Here is a 22,911-nt window from a genome sequence, read left to right on the forward strand (position 1 = left end):
CAGGGGACCCCACGGGTCCTGAGGAGCTCAGTTTAAAAACTGGACCCAATGGTCTCCCCAGTTCCTACCTGGATATCTTACAAGACCCCTGGGGCCTGGCATCTCCTCCTAACACATAAAGCTGCAAACACTTAAGATTTTTATTGTAGCCCAAAGATCCCGGTTAAAAGGCTGCGTAGCCTGGGAAGATGGGGGTGGGGTTCTGTCTTGTGGCATAGCTCAGGTCAGGGGGCCGTGGCTGCAGTAAAGCTGTGACAAGGTCCTGCTCAGAGCTGGCCCCAGATTCCTGCACAAAGAGAAAGGCAAGTAAGGGTCAGGCCTGGGTGAGGGTAACCGCACCCCACCTACTCTCTCCAGGTTCTGTCTCCTGCCCTCACCTCTGCAGGGGTCCGCACTTGATGGTGCTCAGCAGCATTTCCTTTTCCTTCGGCGTGGCACAGGCGTCATAGGCAGCCAACAGGCTGAGGGTGGGGTGGGGAGTATGAGTTTCTAAGTTTTGGCAATGGCTGACTGCTGGCCCATCCCGAGTGGCTCAGGCCAGTGTCACGGGAGGCGGGCCGGAAGAGGTTGGCATGGGTTAGAGGAGTCAGGACCATGGCCGCACTTCCTGAACCTGGCATTCAAGGCCCTGCTCCATCCTGCTCACCCTCCTTTCATGCTTCTGCAAATGTTTCCCAAGTATGGCTGTTCTTGGCCCAGTCTTCATGGCCCGCCCACTCCTCCAGGAAGCCTTCTCTGCTGCACCAGGTACAGGAAGTCCCCTCCATACGAACCTTCAAGTTGTGAACTTTCAAAGATATGAACATATGTTCGCATGTCCAATCACGGAAGTTAGTTCATGTGTCTGGTGTACATGCTCACTCACGTGCATCCTCTACAGGTGGGTGTGCTTTACTCTACAGTACTGTACAGAGTACAGTAGTACAGTATTTTTACTTCAAGCCCAGGATGTCCAGAAGCAAGCGTAAAAGCAGCGGTATATAGCTGACTGTGTTAGTTGGGTATTTAAGCTAACTTTGTTAGACTTACGAACAAATCGGACTCATGAACGTGCTCTTGGAATGGAACTTGTTCGTATGTAGAGGACTTAACTGTAGAATGTCTCTCTCCCCCTCCTCCCAATGCCTGAGATTCTGTCTGGTCTTGGCTGGCTCTGTCTTCCTCACCACCGGACCTCCGTGAACTCCTCAGGTATCAGCTGGGTCTGTCCAGCCCTCACAGAGCCAGACTACCCGCAAGGCACTGGCTGAGTTGACGTCCACGCAGTGTGGGCGGGGGCAGAGGACAGGGGCTCTGTGGCCGCCTACCTGGCAGGGGTGCTGTACTGATCTACCAGGGCTGCCGCCTTCTCCCCGCTCACTCCGCGCACCTGCATCAGCTGCCTGGCAAACACCTCCCGCACAGACTGGGCCTGGGGTCGGGGGAGGACCATGTGAGGAGCGGCCCAGGGCTGGACCTCGTAAGGAGGAGCTGGGCAGAGGCAGTACCTTGTTCTTGATGGCTCCGGCGTTGAAGTCGTTGAAGGTGAGGAGTGAGCAGAGAGGGTTTGGGGAGGGCCCAGCCCTTGATTCAGGGTCCCCTTGGGTTCCCCAGGGGCGACTGTGGAGGGTGTGGCCCTGAGGGAAGAGGGAACTGAGGCCAGGCCAGAGCTCTAGGGGACAACCCCCAGCCAGGCCTTGCCCCATCCCAGGCCTCAGTGGGCCAGCCTGAGAAACAGGGATCTCACTCACCTCGCCTTCCTTGAGGGAACACGCGACCTAAGTAAGGGGCCAGTGCCGGATGGATGCACCTGCTCACCTGGTAGAGTCTCTGCAGGCCCCTTGTCAACAGGGCCAGGTAGGCTGCTGACTCCTTAATATCTGCTGTGCGTTTCACAAAGAAGCCATCGATGACCTGAAGAAGACGATCCAAGCGAAAGAGAGTGGCTCCTGAGCGGAGCCGTAGACCACAGGGTCCCTGCCAGCCTGGCCCTGCCCTCCCGGCTCACCTGAGTGTTGGTGACAGCCTGCAGCAGCGTGCCCTCGGGAAGGCTGAGGTTACGCACTGAGCCATGCTCTTCCACCAGGTATACTCGACGGCCCAGGCCGCAGCGCTTCAGCCGGAACTGGGCAGGCAGTTGGGGAGGGTGAGGTGGGTCAAAACCTGGATGCTCGTATGCTAGGTGTCCATCAAGTCACCCTCAAAACCGTCACAAGACCTTGGTCCCACCAGTTCGCCTCCTCATCCTCCCTAGCTTCTCCACCTGCCTCAGAGCGGCCTCCACACCTTTGCTCACGCTGCTACTCTTGCACAGAAAGCCCTGCCACCATCTGAGCGATGCCCATTCTTCAAGCTTCCCTTGGCCTATACGTGGCCTATGGGGTCAGCCTAGCAGCCGGCACTGACACATAGCTGCTGCGGTTCCACTCCTGGAGGGGTGAGCCTTGTTTACCCCAGGCTGCAGGGGCTGGACACCCTAGGGGTCTTAACATGCTCCTCAGCCCTGCCCAGAGACCCTGCATACCTACTGTGCGCCTGGAGGGGCCCGAGTGGAGTCTGATCTCGGGGCTGCCCTGGAGCAGCTCTAGAGGGGGTGTGGCTGGAGGTGTGGGAGCTCTGCCTGGATACCACCCAGAAGTGCCCCTGAGTGGGCCCGGGGCAGGGAGGGTGGCGAGGCCAGTGAAGGAACCTTTTGCTCCCGGAAGCGGCCGTCGATGATGCTGCTGCACAGGTCATCCAGCCGCTTTCTTTCCACGATTTGGTCCAGGACTAGTTCTCCAGGTCGTGCTGCCGAGAGGCCAAGAAGTGTCCTGTTGGCTCGTGTCCCCTCACCCTCCAGGCCCTGCCTCTGCCCCCCACCTGCCCATCCACACCCCTTACCCGGGTCTCTGGGACTGGTCTCTTGGGCCACCCACACGAAGTCCCCGACGTGCAGCTTGCGCACCGTGTGGGTCACGTGCAGCCGCTGCAGCTCTCGGAGCAGCTCTGGCCTGGATCCCGCCCTGGAGTTGCACGGTGGGAGGCCTGAGGGAGGGCAGGCCAGGGCCCTCGCCGCGTCCTCTCCCTCACCTCCCCCCACCTCACTCACCCCTTGGTCTCGCCAACGTCCACGCACAACAGCACCCTGTACTCTCCAGGCCCCAGCTCCAGCGGTGGCTGTTGGACGTTCCCTTCGCTGGCGCCACTACTGGGGAGAAGGGGTGGAAGTCGGTGTGTGCAAGGCCCGGGCTGCTGCTCCTCTAACCCCTAGGAGGTGGGGCAGCCACAGCTCAGCTGGAGCTGATGGAGACAGGGTGGGGTCCTGGCCTCATTTTGGGGACGATTCCTGCTCCCCTGTTCTCCCCCCTCCCCCTCCTCACAGCTCAGCTGAGGCCGCTCCTGGCACCGCAGGCTCCTCCCCAGGGGGCTCCTCTGGCCCGCTGCCCACACTCAGCAAGCTCAGGCCCTCCGACTCAGCCAGCTTCTGGGCCAGCTCCAGACCCTCTGGGGTCAGTGAGTACCTGGTGGGTGGAAAAAGAGAACACAGATCTCCCTTCTTCACTCATACTTGGCGGGCTCCCCTGCCTGCCCCCAGCTAGGCTGGTCTCACCAGCCTTGGCGACACTTCACAAACAAGGCCAGTGGCTGCCCAACACCCCTCCTGCTAGCCACGTTCTCGCCCCTCAGATCAGCTGCCTCTGGACCTGCCCAGGGCCACTCCTCTGGTCGGCAACAAGTACACATCAGGCTGCAGGGCCACCTCAGCACGGCACGCCTACTCCCCAGCCCTGCCTCCTGCATCTCACGTAGTTCTCCCCACCTAGCTGGCTGCTGCGTCCTGAGGACGAGATTCCTGTGGAGGAGGGAGCGGAGGGCTGGCCAGGGCCGAGCACTTCCAGGGGCCACCTGTTCGTACGGGAGGAGACCCTTAGAGAGCTCCCAGGGCTACCACCTGCCCACCCCCTTGTCTCACCCCGCTGCTTGCTCCCAAGAAGGGCAGCCTGTGGTGGGCTCAGGGTCAGATCCAGAGCCACTTGGCTCCCTCCTTCCCCCTCTCAGTGCTCACCCTTGGAGCCTTCTGGGCACACCTCTGCAGCAGCTCATCCTTGGTTAGGAAGCCGTGGCTGCTAGGATTCTGTAACCAAGGCAGAAATGTAACCAACTTAGGTTCAGCGCCCGAGCAGCCTGCCCCAGGAGCCGCAGGCCCGTGGCCTCAGTTCCCCGGACTCCCGATTTGGTCAGGCGCTCACCAGGTGTTCCCGGTACAGCAGCAGCAGTACTGCTCGAGCTCCCGAGTGCCGAGCTGGCCAATACTTGCCAGAGCCTCCTGCTTTGAGCTGGGTTGGACCCTGAAAGGTACAGGGGGCCTTTGAAGCCAAAAGCCAGCCAGCTGTTGCAGACGCAATCCCTGGCAAAGCTGAGGTTCAAGTTCTATCTCAGCAGACTAAACGGCCCTGAGCAAATTACTCAGCTGCCTCTCTAGCTTCTGTATCTGTAAAATAGGCCATGTGATAGTATGATCTCCTGCAAACTTGGGATGAGACGGTGGACAGTTTCAGGGGGTGGGGGGTGGGGTAGGGGTGTAATCGGCCTGGCCCAGCCTCAGTTCTAGCACAGGACAGAGAAGGTAAGACAAGAAGACTCAACAGCAAATCCCATAACTTACTGGGTTTGGCCCCCTAAATAGCTTGATCATGGAATTCTCTCAACTGACTCTATTATAACTCACTATCTACACCTACAGATAAGAAAATTAAGCATCAGACAGAATAAGTCATTTGCCCAGAGCCAGGTGTCACTGGTGGGATTTGGACCCAGCCCAGCTAAGTCCCCCAAGCCAGAAAATCTTAATCCTGGTGCTCCCGCTTTCCCTTCTACCCCCCTGCCCTCTCCTCACTGGCATGTAAGGATCCTGGACTTTGGCAGGCCTTTCCCGGGCTGGACTCTTCGCTCCAGGTGGTGAACATGGGGCGTGGTCACCTGCGGGAGTAGAAGAGAGTCAACCCTGGACCCTGGAATCCAGCAGGTAGGATGGTCTGTGACGCGGCCAGCTCAAGTGGTTGGTGAGAGCGGTGAGGTTCTGAAAAAGTCAACCACTAGCCCGACGTCAAACAGCAACTTGGACAGGAGCAGGGAGCCTGAAGCCAAAGTATCCCAGGTGGTTACAGAAGCTGCATCTGAGGGAGGCTCAGGGGACCACAGACCCCTGCTCCCAGCGTTCACCACCTGATGCCTTGTGCTGCTGCAGCCGCCGGTCCAGCATCCGGCAGAGCCCGTCTCCGAAGTGCTGTAGGATCTTAGCTTCCTTGCCGCTGTGCAGGGGCAGTGGGTACCGCCGTAGGGAGCGCAGTGCCTGGCGGAGTAGGGGTACAGTACCGGGTCAGGGTGGACCTGGCTGTCTGGCCCGGCCAGCACCTGTCCCCCATCAGGCCCGGCCAGAACCCACCTTCTGAAACACGAATTGCGTGCGGCGCCCTCTGCTGGCTGCCTCGTCCCGCCACTCGGTCAGCCAGCGTACGAAGAGCGGGTTGGCGCAAACGGGCAGCGGTCGTTTCCGGCCCAGGCGGACCGGCGCTGCCATGAGCCCCAGGGCGTGAGCCCCAGCCCTGACGCCGGCAGGACTGAAATGCCGCTAGTTCTGGAGACGGGATTCGAACACCTGGTTCCGGCGGAGGAGGGCGGGACCTCTCCAATCACGTGGTCCCATGCGGGGAACTAACCAAGAGGACTGATTTCTGCTGCCCTCCCCGCCCCTGTACTACTCTAAGTGGTCGGTGCCAAGCACAGTCTCTACCGCCTCTCGCCTTCCCGCCGCCCCGGGACAGGACGAGCCTTTCGGACGCGCCCCGCCCGCCCCAGGCCTTGACCCGCCCCTTCCTCCCACCCCAGATTCGAGAGCGGGGGTGGAGGGGTGGGGTCCTCTTTGTGCGGGAGAGAGGAAGGTGGACAGCGCCGCCCTGTGGCTGGGAGGTCTGGTTGGGGCGGTGCATACCGAGTAACCTAAGGCTGTCAGTTTCGGGCTCGCTCTAGCGGAGGACGGTATAGAGACTGGGCTTATGAAGAGTCCGGGGGAGTGGGGGAACAAATGGGTTGCAGGTAGTTTCGTCGGAGGGACATTAGGAATGGGTACAGGGAATGAGGACACGAAGGTAACGCGAGAGCAGCTGAAAGACCCTCCGAGGAAATGGTGATCCCGAGCTGGGGCCTCCATGGGGGAGGGGCGCGAAGTCGGGGACACGCAGGGAAGGCCAAAGCTTGCAGGACGGGGAGAGGGGGACAGAGGACAAGTAGAGAGGGAACAAATAGGAGGTACTGGACATCGGAATATGTGGGAGGGGCTGAAGTGGTCGCGTTGTTGGATTCGGGGTAGCAGCCTGGGAGTAAGAAGCCCGGTCAAGGGGAAAACACTTCATCGTTTTTGTTTTTTTTAAAAATTATTTATTTATTAATTTTTGGGTCTGTGTTGGGTCTTCGTTTCTGTGCGAGGGCTTTCTCTAGTTGCGGCGAGCGAGGGCCACTCTTCATCGCGGTGCGCGGGGCTCTCACTGTCGCGGCCTCTCTTGTTGCGGAGCACAGGCTCCAGACGCGCAGGCTCAGTAGTTGTGGCTCACGGGCCCAGTTGCTCCGCGGCACGTGGGATCTTCCCAGACCAGGGCTCGAACCCTTGTCCCCTGCATTGGCAGGCAGATTCTCAAGAACTGCGCCACCAGGGAAGCCCCACTTCATCGTTTTTGAGACTCATTGGAGGTGGGGGACCCTCAGGTAGGTTAAGATGGGAACTATGCAGAGGGGTCCCAGTTGAGCACGAGAGTCTCGCCAGCAAATTAGAGCAGCCCTCATCTGCTACACCGGAAGTGGCGAGGTGCGGATCTGAGGCCTTACTGGAGCGGAGAGGCGGGCGCCAGAGCTTCCAGGCCCGCCCCTTCAAACTCCGCCCCGCCTCGATCCCTCACCCCCCCCAGCCTGCTCCACACTCCCGCCTCCCGCCCGACGCTGCCTTATAAGGAGCCTCCAGCGGGCGTTCGGTTTGGCCCCGCCCCCTCTAGCCTCATGTCCTAATAAGGACATCTAGGGCATCCCGCAGCTAGGGGCGGGCGGGAGCGCGTCTCCAGGGTAACTGCGAAGTCTCCCACCCCCTCGTCGTTGCTCTAGGAAACTCCGAAGCTCAAAAAAGGTGGAGCCAGCCTCCTCTCCAGGCAGGGCCGCTTGCGCGAGGCGGTTGAGCTGTGGCCCCCGCCTGAGGCTCCCGGGAGCTCGGTTGGTGGGCGATGCGGCGGAAGGTCCCCGACTACAACCCCCGGCATGCTCTGCGACGTACCCCACTCTCGGGAGTCGCTCCCCGGGTCCTGAAGCCCAGCCTTCTGGCTCTTCATTTACACCCTTTATTCTGCATATGGGATCAACGCCCCCAATTCTCTTGTTTGCGACCCTGTCTTCTCTTCCTGCAGAGAAAGAGGGCATGGCCTTTGTTCGAGGCCAAAGAAATCTTCCCAGACTCCCCCACCCCAGTTTCTTTTTTTGAAGGTTATGCTCCCACAGAGTTTCTGTCTCAATTTCTGCCGGTACTAATTAACCATATGCCTGGTTACCAACTCGAGAATGAGACTCAAGTTTGGTTTAATATCTATTTCCGCTTTTCACTGTTTAGTAAAAGGCACATAATCCTTCAATTGAATGCACAAACCCCTGTCTCATGATTTTGGCTTATTACCTCATGATTTTGCCAAACACCCTAAAAACAAGTACAAATCTCTATTTTCAAAGATTTCCTCGTAGCCTTTCCCTTGCGCTTTTTTCTCTTATTTTATTGACGTTGCATATGGCCTTTTCTCAGTAGACAAGAGTGGCTTTACACATGGAGGATGCTTAACAAATGTTTATTGGATAGAAGGTGCCTTATACTGGCGATTCTCCTTGCTCTAGGGCTGGATTCCAGGCCAATGAATAGGTGCTTCAATTCGGAAAACCAAAATACCAACTCACTGAAAATTTTCAGACCAAAGGATCCAGATAGTGCCAAGATGGATCTTAGGAAAACCGTTTCCCTCCGAGGTAGAGAGCGCGAAGTCGGGGCTCATTTTCAGGTCATATTACCCAACGCCGAGGCCTTCGCTCAGCTCCGAGCATTTCCTGGGAAATTCGACCAACGGGTGCGCTCTCCGTGCCATAGCCCCGCCTCTCTCGGCTGTTTTGAACTACATTTCCCAGTATGCAACGTGGAGCAGGGAGGCCGTCAGGTGAAAAAGACTCTGTTACCCAGCGAGCCCGAAGACGGCGCAGGACCCTCGGACTTCATTTCCCGTCGGCCCGCGGGGGGAGCGCCGGAAGCCCGCCCCGCCCCTCATTGTGCGGCTCGTACTAAACGGAAGGGGCCGGGAGAGGCCGCGTTCAGTCGGATCCCGGCAGCAGCTGCAGCGGCTCTTGTCTTTTCTGACTCTCCTTGCTATCTCCTTTTCTCTTCCGGAAACATGGTGAGCGGCAGGCCATGGCGTCGGAGGGGAGGCGGCTGCGGGTCGATCATCTGCGCGCGCTAAAGGGAGCGGGGGAGCGACGTCGGCATCCCCTCCCCCAGCTCCCCGGGCGGGATGAGGGTCTCGTGCTGAGGGGCGGGCGGCGCCGGGACGCGCGTGCGCGCCCGCGGGCGCCGGTGAGGGCCGGCTTGGACGTCGCTCGCGCGCCCCCTGGACTCCCTTCCCCTCCCCCACCCCGCTGTTGCGCCCGCGCGGACAAGGGCCGTGGGGGAGGGGTCCAGGGCGCACGCGCCCGTCCCTCGCTGAGCAGCCGGTGTCGCGCGCCGCGGCGGGGCCGAAGAGAGTCGGCTCACGGGGGCGCGCTCGACGGGAGCACGCGGGATCCAAACCTGGCCCGGGGGCGGCGAAGGAAAAGCGCGCGAGCGGTCTCGGCGCGCGCGCCCCACCCAGGGGCTGTTCCTATCTTCGCGTCACCCTCCCTCTCAGGCGGGTCTGTCTCGAGAGCAGGTGGCAGGGATGCTCGCAAGGGGCGGGGGCGGCGCGGCTAGCGGGGATGCGGGGGTGTCCGGGTCCGGGCGCAGGCGCCTGGGATTAGAGACTTGCACCGCGCAGCACAGAGCGGACAGCGCGGAGATCACGGCCGTGCTCGGGAGCTAGCGAGCCCACAAGGCGAGCTGGGTTCGCAGACTACACCCGGCGGAGGCTGGAACGGCGCTGTCGGCCGGCGCGTGCGCACACGGTCCGGCCTGGCTGCTGGGCCCGAAGCCGTGGACCAGCGGGGCTGTCGGCTTTCCAGGATGGGGCCTGAGGGTGGAGCCGAGTTTAGGGAAGTGACCCAGGCGGGCACCGCCCGGAAACCACCCCGTCCCCTGTGTTCGGCCCGAGGGCTGCGAGAGCCGAAGGTTGGGTAATTAGTCCGGGCCCGCAGCGCAGGGGGGCGATAAGCTTGTCGGTAAGGGCGCTTCCTTAGGGTTGAGGCCCTGGAGGTGTTGCTTCCTCTAGGTACGGGTTTTTTTCGGGGAGGGGGCTGAGTCTAGCCGGTCTCCTTTCCCCGCCTACTCCGGAAGCGGCTCAATCACGTGGCCGGCTTCCTCTGCAGTTCCGGGAGCGGGGGCCGATTTCACCATGGACAGTCTCACCCCCATTCCTGGCTAGGGTGGACCCCAATACGACCCAGAATAGAAGTTTAAAGAGCTCTCACGGAGCTCTTTGAGTTTGGGCCTTTGAGTTTGGACTGCTAACTTCTATCAGCGACCTTTGGGGCCTGCATTTTTTTCCGGAGAACAGGGAGTTGTCGGGTAGGGCCGTAATTAGGGGTTTGTTCTTCCTTTGGTTTAGGAAGACTCCAGCAGAGAAAGGGATACCTTGTGTGATAACTGCGTTGAACAGTTCTGATGGGCTTGCTAGAACTGTTGAGCACCGTTGGTGACTCCTCTAGCGTTGTGGGTCCTGGTTCTCTCGTAGATGACTATGACCTGGTTGTCTGGGTCCCTTTCTACTCTCTGTGAAGTTCTGAGTTAGCACTATGCAAAAGCTGAGACTGAGTACCGTGCGTCTGTAGGTTCTTTTAATTCTGGGTTCACATCTTGGCCAAGACTTTGCTTTTCACAGGTCTTTAATCTAGCCTGCAGGATGTCGGAGTGGGGAGGAATGGTGTTGAGTTATGTGATCAGAGGTCTCTTCTGTGGCGGCTCTTCTGGGGTTGTGTCACATCTGATCCTTTGACAGTGACTTGGGTGGGAAACTAGTGATACTTGTCTTGGGAAGGGGATTAATGATCTCTTGGGGCTGAGGACTATATTTGTTGACATCTAGACAGATTTCCTAAGAAAGCAAAGGAGGGACTTCAGGGCACGTCCCAGAAACTTGTTCCTTATGAGGTGCGTGTGGCTCGTCCTCTAGGCCTCTGGCGTGGCTGTCTCTGATGGGGTCATCAAAGTGTTCAACGACATGAAGGTGCGTAAGTCGTCGACACCAGAGGAGGTGAAGAAGCGCAAGAAGGCGGTGCTCTTCTGCCTGAGCGAGGACAAGAAGAACATCATCTTGGAGGAGGGCAAGGAGATCCTGGTAGGTGATGTGGGCCAGACTGTAGACGACCCCTACACCACCTTTGTCAAGATGCTGCCAGACAAGGACTGCCGCTACGCCCTCTATGACGCAACCTATGAGACCAAGGAGAGCAAGAAGGAGGACCTGGTGTTCATCTTCTGGTGAGCTTCTCCTGCAGGCACCTTTTCCTGTCACCTGCCGTAGCTCTGCCCCACCCTGCTTTCCCAGGACAGGAAGGTCTGTGGCTCCTTGTTAACCCAGAGGTGTGCGTTTCAGGGGAGGGTGTTGTAATAAAATGCCTGTCAGTGAGGAACTTGATAAAAGCTTGAATGCTAGGGGCCAGCTCAGGGGTTTCTGGAAGTCCTGTATCACTTCAGGGCACTTGCTAGACTTGGAGGAGGGGGCTTTGCGGTAAGTTCTCTGATTCTGTTTCCCTCCAGGGCCCCTGAGTGTGCACCCCTTAAGAGCAAAATGATCTACGCCAGCTCCAAGGACGCCATCAAGAAGAAGCTGACGGGTAAGGGCCAGCGCTGGTGGTGCCGTAAGCCCTTGCATTCAGGCCTTGGCTGCAGGGTGGGGTGGACGGCATGGTGGAGGAGAGCCCTCTCTCTCTGTCTCTTCTTCACTGCCTGCTGGATGTAGCCTTATCCCGCCATCTGTTCTGCTGGCTCCTTCCCAGCTGCAGCACACCCACCCCCGCCCCAGGGCTCCCTGTCACAGATGCTCCCCCTTCTCCTCCACAGGGATCAAGCATGAATTGCAAGCAAACTGCTATGAGGAGGTCAAGGACCGCTGCACCCTGGCAGAGAAGCTGGGGGGCAGCGCCGTCATCTCTCTGGAGGGCAAGCCTTTGTGAGCCCCCTCCAGCCCCCTGCCTGGAGCATCTGGCAGCCCCAGACCTGCCCATGGGGGTTGCACGCTGCCCCCTTCCTGCCAGACCGGAGGGGCTGGGGGGAACCCAGCAGGGGGAGGGCAGTCCCTTCACCCCAGTTGCCAAACAGCCCCCCCACCCCCTGGACCTTCCTCCTCTTCCCTCCATCCCTGACGGTTCTGGCCTTCCCAAACCGCTTTTGATCTTTTGATTCCTCTTGGGTTGAAACAGACCAAGTTCCCCCCAGGAACCCCTGTTTGGGGGGGACCTGTATTTTTTTTAACGACACCCCAGTTCCCCCCTTGTTCCTCCCTTTTCCCATGCTGCCAACTTCTAACCACAATAGTGACTCTGTGCTTGTCTGTTTAGTTCTGTGTATAAATGGAATGTTGTGGAGATGACCCCTCCCTGCGCCACCTGGTTCCCCTCCCCCTTGCCCCTGGTCACAGCCACTCATGGAAGCAGGACCAGTAAGGGACCCTCAATTAAAAAAACAAAAAAAACACACAACAATAAAAAGGCTCACTAATGGGATGTTTGTTTGGAGGTTGGGGCCCAGGGGACCTTGGGGGCGGGTAGGCTGGGAGAATGTGTAGCATCTCTTCCCTAACCCTCCTTCCAGCCAGCCCCACACGCTCTCATTTGGCGCCAGTGACTAGCTGAGTCTCCTTTCTGACAGTTCTCTCTCTATATCCTGGCGTCATAGTTGGCACCAGCCTGGAAGGTAGCTGAGCCAGGGTGTGTCTGCTACTGGCTGCAGGGGTTCCTTGAACAGAGGGGCTTAATCCCTGAACTGGTTTCTTCTGTTGCCTTGACCCAGGTGGGCAGTAGGACAGTGAGGCCCATTCTGTGATCCCCTGTGCAGTCTTGCCCAGATGTGGGCCCCGAGACTGCAAGTTACTGGTTGCTTCTTGACCTTTTTCTCCACTTTCAGTATTTGGTCTTTGGCTCTGCTCTCTCCCCTGGATGGCTGACTCATTTATAAGGGCTGGGTCCAGTGGCTACTGTGAGTCCAAAGCCAGGTTGAGTCTTTGGCCTTCTGCAGATGTGGCTGGGGGCCAGGGTGGGGCCAGCCAGGTGGAGTCCAGGACTTCAGACCCAGGTGTCTTGGGCTCCACCTTCCTGTGTTTAACCAAGAGAGTGTTGGCTGGAGCCCCACGCTTCTTCCTGGCATTGCTGTGGGCTCTTTTCCAGCCCTGTGCTTTGGGTTTTCACCTGCCCTGCAGGTAAGGTGGAAGTGTTGCCCTAGGGGTGGTGGTGATAGAGGATTTATACCCTGCCCCCTCCCCCCCTCCCGCCATCAACTAAAAAAAGCCTGGAGTTAAAGAGCTGGTTCCTTAGTTCCTTGGAGCTGGCCAGTATCTCTGGTAGGGAGGCAGGAAGGGGTAGTTCCATTTTACTGATTAGGAAATGGGTGTAGAGGATTTATAATTCGTTTTATGCGTGGCCTGTGCCAGGGTTTATGGGGGTGGTGGCACGCCTTGAAGATTGCTCCTGGATTCCAAGTTCTGGGTCTCGTACCTTCCCACAGAGAGCACCACTGGCACTCTGAAAAGCAGCTGAAGACACTGCAGGGGTGTCCCCCGCCGTGTTCCCCCAGGATCTGGTCTCTACCATGGTGCCCCGATAGAGGATGTACTTGGTGGGCCCTCCAACTGGGAAGTCAGGACAAGCAAGCCTCCTTGCTACAGAACCAGGCTTTTTATTTGTGAACAAGCTGGAGACAAATGAACTCAGGGGCCAGAGGTGGGTTGAGGCTGCTCCATAGCCTCTGGGGAGGGAGGTCAGGGCCCCTGAGTTTCCCCAGGTTAGGGCTCTGCTTACCTGTGGCCAAGTGTGGTGCCCATGCTGCCCTATCTTGCAGGGCCTGGCACCTTGGGGTAGGGGTAGGCCTTGCCCCGAGAAGTCACGGGGCATGGTGAGTGGCTCCTGGGGTGGGGAAGGAGGCATCTTGCTGGGGTGGGAGGTCGGGGGGAACTCTGGTGGCTCTAAGGTTCCCCCTTGAGGATGACAAGGGTGTTCCGGAGAAGCAGGGTGCTGGCCTGCAGAGGAGAGGTTCTTGATGGCTCCCATCTGCTGCTACCCCCTCTGTTACCCCACCTTGGGTAGCCCCTCCGTCCCCACCCCTGTCCTCAGCAATAACAGCTACCATTTATTGAGGCCTCACTACCAATGACAGAAGGGAATGGTCCTGATCCAAAATGGGGAACTGTGGTCCTGAACAGCTGGGGCTGCTCCTGGCAGCCTGACCTCCCCCCGAGCTCCACCGCACCCCCCATGCTCCAAGACACTTGATAAGGGCCTAGAGGCCCAGCGGTGGGAGGCCAGGAAAGCAGCAAGAAGGCTCGGTGAGGCTGGAGGGCTCACCTTAGCGTGTTTGAGCTCCAGCTCCGCCAGCTCGATGAGGTTCTTGCGGAAGGAGGAGACGCGGCGGGATCTGAAGTCCATGAGCTCTGGAGAAGAGAGGAATGGGGACCCCGGCAGAGTCAGCAGTGCAGTGGCAGGGGCTCCAGGGCCGTGGGGCTTACCCTGCTTGGCTGAGTCGGAGAGGCGTTCAAAGCGCTGGCAGCACAGCTGCTGGTGGCTCTCGGCGGTCCGCACCTCCCGGTTCCTGGTGCGCGCCTTGTCCAGTGCCTTGTTGGCATTCTCATAGTCTGCCAGCGCCCGCAGCCGCCGGTACAGCAGGTCCTGGGGCCGGCAGGGGCACAGGATCCCTGGCCCACGGCCCTTGCCTACCTGCCCGCCCTCCCTGGTGGCTCCAGCCCTGAGGTCTGCTCTGGGGCCACCTCTCACCTTGGCTGCCTGTGAGTCGCGCAAGTAGTACCTCAGCATGTCCGACAGCTTCAGGTCCTCGTCAGAAGCCACTCGGCCCTCCAGTTTCTGAATCAGGAAAGTAGAGGCTGGGGAGGGAGCTGGTGGGGGGGCAGCTAAGGACTGGGAGTGCTGCTGTTCATCTAAATACCAAGTAGGGTCACTTGATACCCATGCTATGTCAAGCCCTGTGGTTCAGGGGAGCAGGCCAGGGAAGGCTTCACAGAGGAGGTGGCATCTGATCTGGATCTTGGGGGTTGAGCAGGGCTTAGACGACAGCCAAAGGCTTTGCAGGTGTGCAAGCCTGGTATGTTTTCAGGGAACCATAAGTTCAGTGGGGCACTTGGGCAGCAGTGGGCCAGATCACAACAGGCTTAAGATGCAAGCTAGGGACTTGGGGCTTTGTGTCTTGGATAGTTTCAAGGAGGGATAGGGTCACTGAAGGGCCCTGAGCAGGGAAGAGATGGGGTCCAACGGACATTTTAGGAAGACTGGCACACTCTGGTGACTTCCTTGGAGAGGAGTCCAGGAAGAGCGTGTCTGGGGCAGGATGCTGGCAGCACAGAACAGTCTGCCAGAGGCACGTGGCACATCCTTGTAAGTGCCTCGCCAAGCCCACTTCCCACCTCCTCCCCCATCACCACACACCCACACTTGAGGCTGGATTCCCTGTCTCCACTCCATCTCTTATTAAACTAGTCTGCAGAGTGAGTCCAGGGCCTCACTGAGCCCAAGTTATCACTGAACAATCCAAAATGACCCTGGAGCTTTCCCCTCTCCCGGGACACTCTCTTCCCTGCAAAGGATCATTGGGTGGCCTTTCAACACAGAAGGCAGTACTCACCCTTAGTCGTTCAAAGAGCTCTGCCAATTTGAGGAAGCTCCTAGGAGGCGGTGGGGAGGAGTTAGGGCAGGGGTCTTAGGGATTGCTTAAAGCTTCCCTGCCCTGGTGAACCTTCCCTCTCTTTTTCTCCCAAAGCCCAAGAGGAGCTTCTGCATCTCCCACTAGAGCTGATAGTAGGCTTCCATGGAGTGACCCCTCGTGGACAGACACAGTATTACAGGCAAAGAAAGAGGGCAGAGGGGCAAGAGGGTGTCCTCACGTCTTTAGCTGGTTGACTTCTTGTGTTCCCAGACTGCTCAGTGCAGCTGAGATAGGGATATAATCATCTGCCAGGCCTGTTGGGGAAGAGCCGTCTATCAGAGCCCCTTGGTCTGCACGTCAAGTCCCACCCCTGGTGTTTGTGGCCATGGACAGACACAGGGCATTTCCTGCTCTCTACTCTCCCCTGGGGAGTAGGGCCACTGGGGGGAATCCAGGGCCCCTGGGGCCCTGCGTACACTTGTGAGAGTGCATGACTCTGTCTGCCCGAAGGCAGGCGTCCCGGATGCGGATGTGGTACTCCAGCAGGAAGGTCCTCTCATGCTCGAAGAAGTCATCCACCTCCTAAGGGAGCCAGACAGGACCCACTCACACCGAGTCACCAGGAGCAGCGCAGTCTCGGGCTCCCGGGCGTGGCACAATCTCCCTCTAGGCAGGGCCCCATCAGTGGCTTCCCTCCCACAGGGACCCAGGGTCTCAATCCTTGCTGGGGACTTGAGGCCCTGGGTTGAATCCAGAGAGGGGGCCCCCCAAGTCACCTTGAGCCCTGACATGCCAGTGATGAGGGCTTCATCTGCAGACTTCACAATATTCCTCAGAAACCCCCCAAGGAGCTCCTTCCTGTTCTTTCCTCGGACACTCAGCTGAGGCACACGTGGGGAGGGTGTGACGTCAGGGTGGGCATTTGCACCTCCCACCCCAGGCATATACCACTCGCCGAGCTGATGAGATAGAGGCCTGAGCCCACTTAGAGCCTTGCCCCCCACCCCCGAGGGGACCCCAGCTCTGTGGCCCAGCTCACATCCTGGCCATATTCCAAAAAGACAAAGAAGTTGTGGTCTCGACGCAGGGTGGGGTGGGCCGCCAGGCGCTGCAGAAAGACTTCATGCATCGCAACTGTCTTCTTAAAGATGGCCAGATACTCCCTGCAGAGGACGGCAGGCAGCTCGCGGGCCCTCCCTGGCTCCTTCCCCCCTCCTGCCCCCTTCCCCCTCCGCAGCCCTGGAGTGAGGAGCAGGGTCCTAAGCGTCCACGGGGGACAGTCAGGGGAGAAACTCAGGGGCTGTCAGGAGAGGCTGGGCTGGGGCTTTGTCACAGACAGGAACGGGAGGCGGCACTCACGCTTCCAGCTCCTCCTTCATTTTGGCAAACTCTTCCCGTGTGATAGAGCTGTCTCCCTCACCCAACTTCTGCAGTTTTTCCCTTGAAGCCTCAAAGTCTGGCCTTGGAGGGGCTGGGGGGATCTGCTCCAAGGAGGGACAGAGCTGGAAGTCCTCTCGTCGTTGAGAAGGCCGTCACCCGCACCCCGAAGCCTGGCCCAGCCTCCCGGCCGCCCCCCGGTGCCCAGGCCGGCCCCTCCTCACAATGAGACCGGCGTACTCCTCGTTTTCCACGTAGGCGTTGTGTAGCCAGATGAACTCCTCATGATGTCGCACAACTGAGAACTCGGTCCGGGCGAAGTGAGGGACGCAGCTCTGGAAGCCAGGGAACCTAGCTGAGGTGTCTTTCCTCCCCTGCCCAAACCCTACACCCACCAAGCTTCCTGGGCACCCACTTTTGGGCCTCCCCAATCCCACATCCCAGGGGAGGCCCAAGTTGGGGCTCACGCGTCCATGACTACCCTCAGGAGGGTGGACAGGGGATGGTAGTACTTGGGGCCTTAGGCAGGCAAAGGCTGTACGAGACTAGACAAGATGCCCTCTTTCTCAGAGGGCCAGGGGCCAAGAGCCAGGCTGAGGAGCCGGGCCCAGAGGCTACGCAGGCATCCGCGCGCCGGGCTCCTGAAGCAGCCATCTGAACCCCCCCTGCTCCGGCGCAGCCTCACCTTGGTTTGAACAGTGAATTTCACCTTGTCCCGCTCGCTGACGGCATCAGAGATCTCCACCTGTAACGAGCTGTCTCCCTGCAGGTCCGGAGACATGGAGGAGGGCTGTGGGGGAAGGGAGGTCCCTGACATGACAGACCACGCCCCCCCCCCCCCCCCCCCCCGGCCCATCCTCGCCGCAGGCTTCTGGTCCTCCTGCAGAGCCCACCTCAGCAGCATTACTCCCACCACGCCCTGGGGTCGCCGGCTGTTCCCCCCCACCTCCCGAGGGATCCTGATAAGTCACTGCTCAGGGATTCACAATGACACTTTCCCACCCTGCCATCCTCTGAAGTAGGCAGAACTCTCCCTGTTTGATAGGCCTGGAAGCTGTGACCACCAGAGAGGTGAAATAACTTGGCCGAGATCACACAGGTGCAAAGCGGCAGGGCCAGATTTGAACAGTTTCTCGGTTCCAAACCCCATGCACTTCCTCAGTTACCGGCCCACCCCTTCTCAGCTGGTTACCTCTGGTACCTTTCACCAGGTGTAAAGTGAGCTCGATAAGATGGTCCCACCCCTTTTGAGGGGCTCCTGAGACCATTCCATTCACTACGTTTGGTACCAAGAGGCACTGACTTGGAGGCCAAGCACTTGTATTTTTTCTCTAAGTGAAAAGATCCCTGAGGCACCAAGTTACTAGTCCATTCTTACACTGAGCTATCTCAACAAGCATTTAGTGAACACCTGCTATGTCCACACCATTGTGCCAAGAGGTACTAGGGAGAGAGGTAGAGGCTCAGAAGCCACTCTCCCTTCAAGTACTACTCACCAGTATATAAACTGACACCTGCCCACCTCTCACACCCAGACGCCTCCCTCTCTCCTCTCACAGGCTTTAGCACTTATTTGGGACACTGTGGGACCACGCTTAGACTTCTAGCACCATAGATTAATTTTACCTGGCCTTGAGCCTCATATCAATGCAGTTACACAGTATATACTATTTTGTGTCCATGTTCTTTAGTGAGACCCATCTATGTCATTGAGTGCAGTGTTTCTTTTTCATTGGTGTGTAGTGTTCCATCATATGACTGTATCGTAGTTTATCCATTCTACTGTTGGTGGTCTTTTGGATTATTTCAAGTTTGGGGCTATTATGAATAAAGCTGCCATGAATATTCTTGCATATATCTTTTGAGGGACCTAAGTACTCATTTCTGTTGGGTACGAGAATGGCTTCGTCAGAGGGTAGGCATGTGTTTAAAACGCTTTCGTAGATACTGCCAAACAGTTTTCCAAGGTGACTGTACTAATTCACACTCCCTCCAGCATTGAATGAAAGTTCCAGTTGCACCACATCCTTGCCAATACTTAGAACTGTTAGTCCTTTTAATTTTAGCCTTACTGGTGGAGGTACAGTAATACTGCATTGTGGGGACTTCCCTGGTGGTCCAGTGGTTAAGACTCCATGCTCCCAATGCAGGGGGCCCAGGTTCAATCCCTGGTCAGGGAACTAGATCCCGCATACCACAACTGAAAGATCCCACATGCCGCAACTAAAAAAAAAAAGATCCCACATGCCACAACAAAGATCCCGCGCGCGGCAACGAAGATCCCACGTGCCACAACTAAGACCAGTGCCACCAAATAAATAAATACATCTTTTTTAAAAAAAATAGTGCATAGTGGCTTTAACTTGTATTCCCTGGTGAGAAATGATATTGAACACCATTTCATGTACCTATTAGACATTCAGATATCTTCTTTTGTAAAGTGCCTATTCATGTCTTTTGCTCCTCCCTGCCATACTCTTTTAAAAATCAGATCATCTTTCTCTTATTGATTTGTAGGAACTCTTTAAATCTCCTGGAGACAAGCCCTTTGTCAGTTATGTTTTGCCAATATCTCCTACTCTGTGGGTTGCCTTTTCACTCTCTTAATGGCTTATAATTTTACAAGCTCAACATATCAATCTTCTGTGGTTTGTGTACTCTTGAAGAAGCACTCCTACCCCAAGGTCATGAAGATATTCTCCTATTTTTTCTTCTAGAAATTAACAGTTTTAGGTCTATGATCCATTTAATTCATCTTGTATGCAGTGTAAGGTATGGGTTGTGATTCAATTTTGCCCTATAAATAGCCAGTGATTTTACCACTATTTGTTTAAAAACACTATTTTTTCACTATTGATTTGTTTTGGTAGAAAATCAATTGACCTCATAAGTGTGATCAGTTCTGTATTCTCTGTTCTGTTCCACTGATCTATATATCTATACTATTGATAATATCACACTCTCTTGATTACTGTAATTGACAGGCAACGTTGAAATCAGGTAGAATTAACTTTGTTCTTTTTCAAAATCATTTTGGCTATTGTAGATCCTTTGCATTTCCACATAAATTTTAGAATCAGCTTGTTATTTTCTACCCCCAAAGAACTTTCTGGGATTTGATTGAGATTACATTGAATCTATAGATCAAATTGAGAAGGACAGACGTTTTTACAATACTGAATCTTCCAGTCTATGAACATGGAATATCTTTCCAGTGATTTAGGTCTTCTTTAATTTTTCTCAGTAATTTTATATATATATATATAAATTTATTTATTTGTTTATTTTTGGCTGCGTTGGGTCTTGGTTGCTGTGTGCGGTTTTTCTCTGGTTGTGGCGAGCGGGGGCTACTCTTCGTTGTGGTGTGCAGGCCTCAGTAGTTGTGGCTCGCAGGCTCTAGAGTGCAGGCTCAGTAGTTGTGGTGCACGGGCTTAGCTGCTCTGCGGCATATGTAATTTTTTATTTTGCATATTTTGAAACTGTTATTAGGTGCATAAAATTGAGGAGTGTTTTCCTGTTGAATTGACTCTTTAATCATTATAAAATGTTCCTCTTTATTTCTAGTAATACTTCTTTCTTGTCTTCCAGTCTGAAATTGATAAAGCCACACCAGCTTTCTTTTGGTTAGTGTGTTCATAGTGTACATATTCCATCAGTTTTTCAATATTTCTATGTCCTTATAGCAGGTTTTTTGTTTGTTTTTTGTTTTTTTTGCGGTACGTGGGCCTCTCACTGTTGTGGCCTCTCCCGTTGCGGAGCACAGGCTCCGGACGCACAGGCTCAGCGGCCACGGCTCACGGGCCCAGCCGCTCCGCGGCATGTGGCATCTTCCCAGACCGGGGCACGAACCTGTGTCTCCTGCATCGGCAGGCAGACTCTCAACCACTGCGCCACCAGGGAAGCCCTGGCAGGCATATTCTTAACCACTGCGCCACCAGGGAAGCCCAGATGTTTGTTTTTTAACTGTACTTTTTGTTCCATTCATTATTATTGTAATTACTGATATAGTAGGCTATAAACCTGCCATCTTACTTTTTGTTTTCTCTTCATCTCATCTGTTTTTTGTTCCTTTATTCTTTCTTTCTTTTTTTTAAAATAAATTTTTATTGGCGTATAGTTGCTTTATTCTTTCTTGATTTCTGTTAGATTACTCAAGTATTTTATGTTATTTCATTTTCTCTGTTATATTTTTACTTACATATTCATTTATTACTCTTTTCATTTCTCTATATTTATAGGAGAATTTTGAAGAAGCCAATGATTACTCTGGAGGACATGGTCTAATAACAGATTTTCAAAGAGTCTGGCATCTACAAAGGTTAGGGGTGCACCCATGAGTTTGACAGCCCAGTATATCCTTAGAACACATAGCATCCACTATTACTGGTAACAGTAATAGTAATATAATAGCTAACACTTATATTTGCTCTACTTATATGCCAGGCATTGGTCTAAGCATTTTATATATATTAACTAATTTTTTTAAAGATTTTTTTTGATGTGGACCATTTTTAAAGTCTTTATTGAATTTGTTACATTATTGCTTCTGCTTTATGTTTTGGATTTTTGACCACAACGCATGTGTGATCTTAGCTCCCCCACCAGGGATAGAACCTGCACCCCCTGCATTGGAAGCCAAAGTCTTAACCACTGGACCGCCATGGAAGTCCCTGTGTTAACTAATTTAACCATGAATATGAACATAGATAAACACTGAAACAGATGCTTTCTGTTCCATACTTTGGTCTCTCACCCCTCTCACTTCTTCAAATTCCACTGATCCCCATTCCTCACTTCTTGGCTTCTCCGACACCCCCATGGCAGGCTCTGCCTCTGTCCAACTGCCCCCCACCCCCAAAGTCTGGCTCAATGGTGCAATAGGCCCCCAAGTCCCCTGTCTCCTTCCTGCTTGGTAACTACTTGAGGGAGATGGGACTTCAAAGATGAACCACAGCTGCTCCATCCTTATCCTCAGTCACAGTCCACTAGGCACATTCCTCCTACCCCTAAAAGTGTGCACCTCTGTATGCCCCACCCCTAACCATCCTTGGCACAAGGATGCTCAGAAACTATTTGTTGAATGAAGTCAAGAGGAAAGAATGAATGGTCTCATGATTACATGAACATAGATACACAAATGAAGCCATTAGTGCTGAACAGTATTCCCCCACCTTGGGAAAGGAGGAGGGTACTCCAGCCCCTTCTCAATCCCTAACATCCTTCCTTCTTCCCCATCAAACCAGCATGAGTCGGTCCTGGGAAGGGGATGAGTAAGAGTGACGGGTCCTTTTCCATCTGTCGGGGCCACGGTAAACCCTGCCTCCTTTGACATCCTCACCAGCCCCCATGCTGATGCCACGGAAGCGCCCCACCCCCTTGCTCAGGTCTCGCCTTTCTCTAGCTCATGCGTGGGCACGAACACACACACACACACACACACACACACACACACACACACACACACACACACACACACACACACACCATTCCCTGATTGGGCATCACTGGGTATCATGGAGTGAGGTGAAGGTTGGGAGGGTGTTTCCATCCTTTCTGTACCTTGCTCTCCTTCCCAGCCTCTAGGTGCTCCTCCATCACTCTCGTTCTCGACTACAGCACACAAGAATTCCGCGGCGGGTTACTGCCCGCGCGCTCCCGTAGGTTGGTCCCCGGTAAATCGCCCCGAGGAACGGACCCGGTGGGGATCCTATCAGCTGACAGAGGCACTCTCCCCTCCCTACCAAGGAGTCACCTGGAGCCGGGCGTGGTTCCACGCCGTTCCCTCGCAGCCGCACCTTTTGATTGGGTGGCAGGTTTACCGTGCGGGACGCCATTGGCTGCAACGCCTGTCGTTCCTGTGCCTGGGCCCCAGCTTTTAAGGGGCAGCGCGGAACTGAGAGGGCCGGGAACAGCCCACAGCTTGGAGAATGGAGTCGGGGGCCGGGGGGGGGCTCTTGGATCGCAGAGGTCTATTGTCGCGTCAGCCCACGCCCCAGGCTGGCTGACTCCCGCCCGCCGCCCCTCTGGGCCGCGCCTTCTAACGGCCTGGCTCGGCCTGCGCGTGCGCACTACCCTAGTCTCGTGCCCTCCAGGCGGTGGGCGGGGCGGCAGGCCAGAGGGCTGGGTGGAAGGGTGGGGTGGGTGAGGGGAAGGGGGAGCTGGTTTGGAGGGGCGGACTAGGGACGAGGACAAGGGCTAATGTCTTTGGAGAAAGGGGTTCCGTTTGGACGTCCGCTCTGGGACATGAGGGAGTGGCTGGGTAAGCCGCAACGGGCGGCGAGGGGGCGCGACAGGGCCCGCGGCCAGGGCGCCCGAGGCCAGGCGCGGACCCTCGGGCGGTCGCAACTGGAGCCTGGAAGCAGAGGGGCGCAGACGATGCGAGAAAAATTGTGGATGCCCTGGAACGGGCTCTTCGTGATCGGGAAGAGAATGGAGCTCCTGGGTAGAAACACGCAAAAGCCTAGGATGTGGGACCCGAAGCTTGAGTCTGAGGACCGGAGACTGGAAGA

The 22,911-nt window shown here is 56.1% G+C and overlaps 3 protein-coding genes, 1 long non-coding RNA gene and 1 other non-coding gene across 14 annotated transcripts; 2 read left to right on the forward strand and 3 right to left on the reverse strand.

Moving 5' to 3' along the window:
* Positions 1 to 126: 126 nt before the first annotated feature.
* MUS81 (MUS81 structure-specific endonuclease subunit) lies at positions 127 to 5,824 on the reverse strand. Of its 3 annotated transcripts, none has more exons than XM_012537473.3 (16): positions 5,405 to 5,824; positions 5,185 to 5,311; positions 4,856 to 4,938; positions 4,209 to 4,307; positions 4,025 to 4,093; positions 3,779 to 3,864; positions 3,339 to 3,479; positions 3,068 to 3,163; positions 2,860 to 2,981; positions 2,669 to 2,766; positions 1,988 to 2,104; positions 1,798 to 1,893; positions 1,488 to 1,616; positions 1,308 to 1,411; positions 378 to 461; positions 127 to 286 (listed from the first exon to the last, which is right to left on the reverse strand). In XM_012537473.3, exons 1-16 carry the CDS (start codon positions 5,537 to 5,539, stop codon positions 220 to 222), a joined length of 1,653 nt encoding a protein of 550 aa, XP_012392927.2. In that variant the 5' UTR covers positions 5,540 to 5,824; the 3' UTR covers positions 127 to 219. The 3 variants fall into 3 exon arrangements, with proteins under 3 accessions (XP_012392927.2, XP_033272756.2, XP_033272771.2); XM_033416865.2 differs by having other exon boundaries at positions 3,068 to 3,166; XM_033416880.2 differs by lacking the exon at positions 3,339 to 3,479 and having other exon boundaries at positions 3,068 to 3,166.
* Positions 5,825 to 6,374: 550 nt separating this feature from the next.
* LOC125965134 (uncharacterized) lies at positions 6,375 to 8,145 on the reverse strand. Its single transcript, XR_007478683.1, has 3 exons — positions 7,942 to 8,145; positions 7,277 to 7,400; positions 6,375 to 6,629 (listed from the first exon to the last, which is right to left on the reverse strand). It is a non-coding gene; the product is annotated as an uncharacterized LOC125965134 (long non-coding RNA).
* A 142-nt stretch (positions 8,146 to 8,287) lies between these two features.
* On the forward strand, positions 8,288 to 11,883 carry CFL1 (cofilin 1). Its single transcript, XM_004264377.3, has 4 exons — positions 8,288 to 8,429; positions 10,332 to 10,639; positions 10,919 to 10,995; positions 11,222 to 11,883. Exons 1-4 carry the CDS (start codon positions 8,427 to 8,429, stop codon positions 11,332 to 11,334), a joined length of 501 nt encoding a protein of 166 aa, XP_004264425.1. The 5' UTR covers positions 8,288 to 8,426; the 3' UTR covers positions 11,335 to 11,883.
* SNX32 (sorting nexin 32) lies at positions 11,646 to 22,470 on the reverse strand. Of its 8 annotated transcripts, XR_007478681.1 has the most exons (14): positions 21,962 to 22,148; positions 17,088 to 17,192; positions 16,627 to 16,737; positions 16,385 to 16,506; positions 16,065 to 16,188; positions 15,802 to 15,906; positions 15,502 to 15,607; positions 15,264 to 15,339; positions 15,005 to 15,044; positions 14,143 to 14,229; positions 13,878 to 14,063; positions 13,717 to 13,802; positions 13,174 to 13,391; positions 11,646 to 12,471 (listed from the first exon to the last, which is right to left on the reverse strand). XR_007478681.1 is itself a non-coding variant. In XM_049713159.1 (13 exons), the coding sequence occupies exons 1-13, from the start codon at positions 21,995 to 21,997 to the stop codon at positions 13,338 to 13,340; spliced, it is 1,212 nt and encodes a 403-aa protein (XP_049569116.1). In that variant the 5' UTR covers positions 21,998 to 22,148; the 3' UTR covers positions 13,032 to 13,337. The 8 variants fall into 8 exon arrangements, 7 of the variants coding, with proteins under 7 accessions (XP_049569116.1, XP_049569113.1, XP_049569111.1 ...); XM_049713159.1 differs by lacking the exon at positions 11,646 to 12,471 and having other exon boundaries at positions 13,032 to 13,391; positions 13,878 to 14,037; XM_049713156.1 differs by lacking the exon at positions 11,646 to 12,471 and having other exon boundaries at positions 13,032 to 13,391.
* TRNAW-CCA (transfer RNA tryptophan (anticodon CCA)) lies at positions 18,510 to 18,582 on the forward strand. Its single transcript has one exon. It is a non-coding gene; the product is annotated as a tRNA-Trp (tRNA).
* Positions 22,471 to 22,911: the final 441 nt, after the last annotated feature.

The sequence above is a fragment of the Orcinus orca genome, chromosome 8 (assembly GCF_937001465.1).
Source record: "Orcinus orca chromosome 8, mOrcOrc1.1, whole genome shotgun sequence".
In the NCBI taxonomy this organism is placed as follows: domain Eukaryota; kingdom Metazoa; phylum Chordata; class Mammalia; order Artiodactyla; family Delphinidae; genus Orcinus; species Orcinus orca.

Excerpts from the sequence above, each read along its gene's own strand:
- SNX32 (XM_049713154.1), bottom strand. The coding sequence starts at position 21,997 with ATGGAGGAGCACCTAGAGGCTGGGAAGGAGAGCAAG. Across the intron at positions 15,608-15,801 it reads CTGGCATGTCAGGGCTCAAG|GAGGTGGATGACTTCTTCGA; the intron begins GTGACTTGGGGG and ends TGGCTCCCTTAG. Across the intron at positions 15,340-15,501 it reads AGTCATGCACTCTCACAAGT|GCCTGGCAGATGATTATATC; the intron begins GTACGCAGGGCC and ends CTTCCCCAACAG.
- MUS81 (XM_033416865.2), bottom strand. The coding sequence starts at position 5,539 with ATGGCAGCGCCGGTCCGCCTGGGCCGGAAACGACCGCTGCCCGTTTGC. Across the intron at positions 5,312-5,404 it reads CGCAATTCGTGTTTCAGAAG|GCACTGCGCTCCCTACGGCG; the intron begins GTGGGTTCTGGC and ends CTACTCCGCCAG. Across the intron at positions 4,308-4,855 it reads TCCAGGATCCTTACATGCCA|GGTCCAACCCAGCTCAAAGC; the intron begins GTGAGGAGAGGG and ends TGTACCTTTCAG.
- CFL1 (XM_004264377.3), top strand. Across the intron at positions 10,640-10,918 it reads GACCTGGTGTTCATCTTCTG|GGCCCCTGAGTGTGCACCCC; the intron begins GTGAGCTTCTCC and ends GTTTCCCTCCAG. Across the intron at positions 10,996-11,221 it reads CATCAAGAAGAAGCTGACGG|GGATCAAGCATGAATTGCAA; the intron begins GTAAGGGCCAGC and ends TCTCCTCCACAG.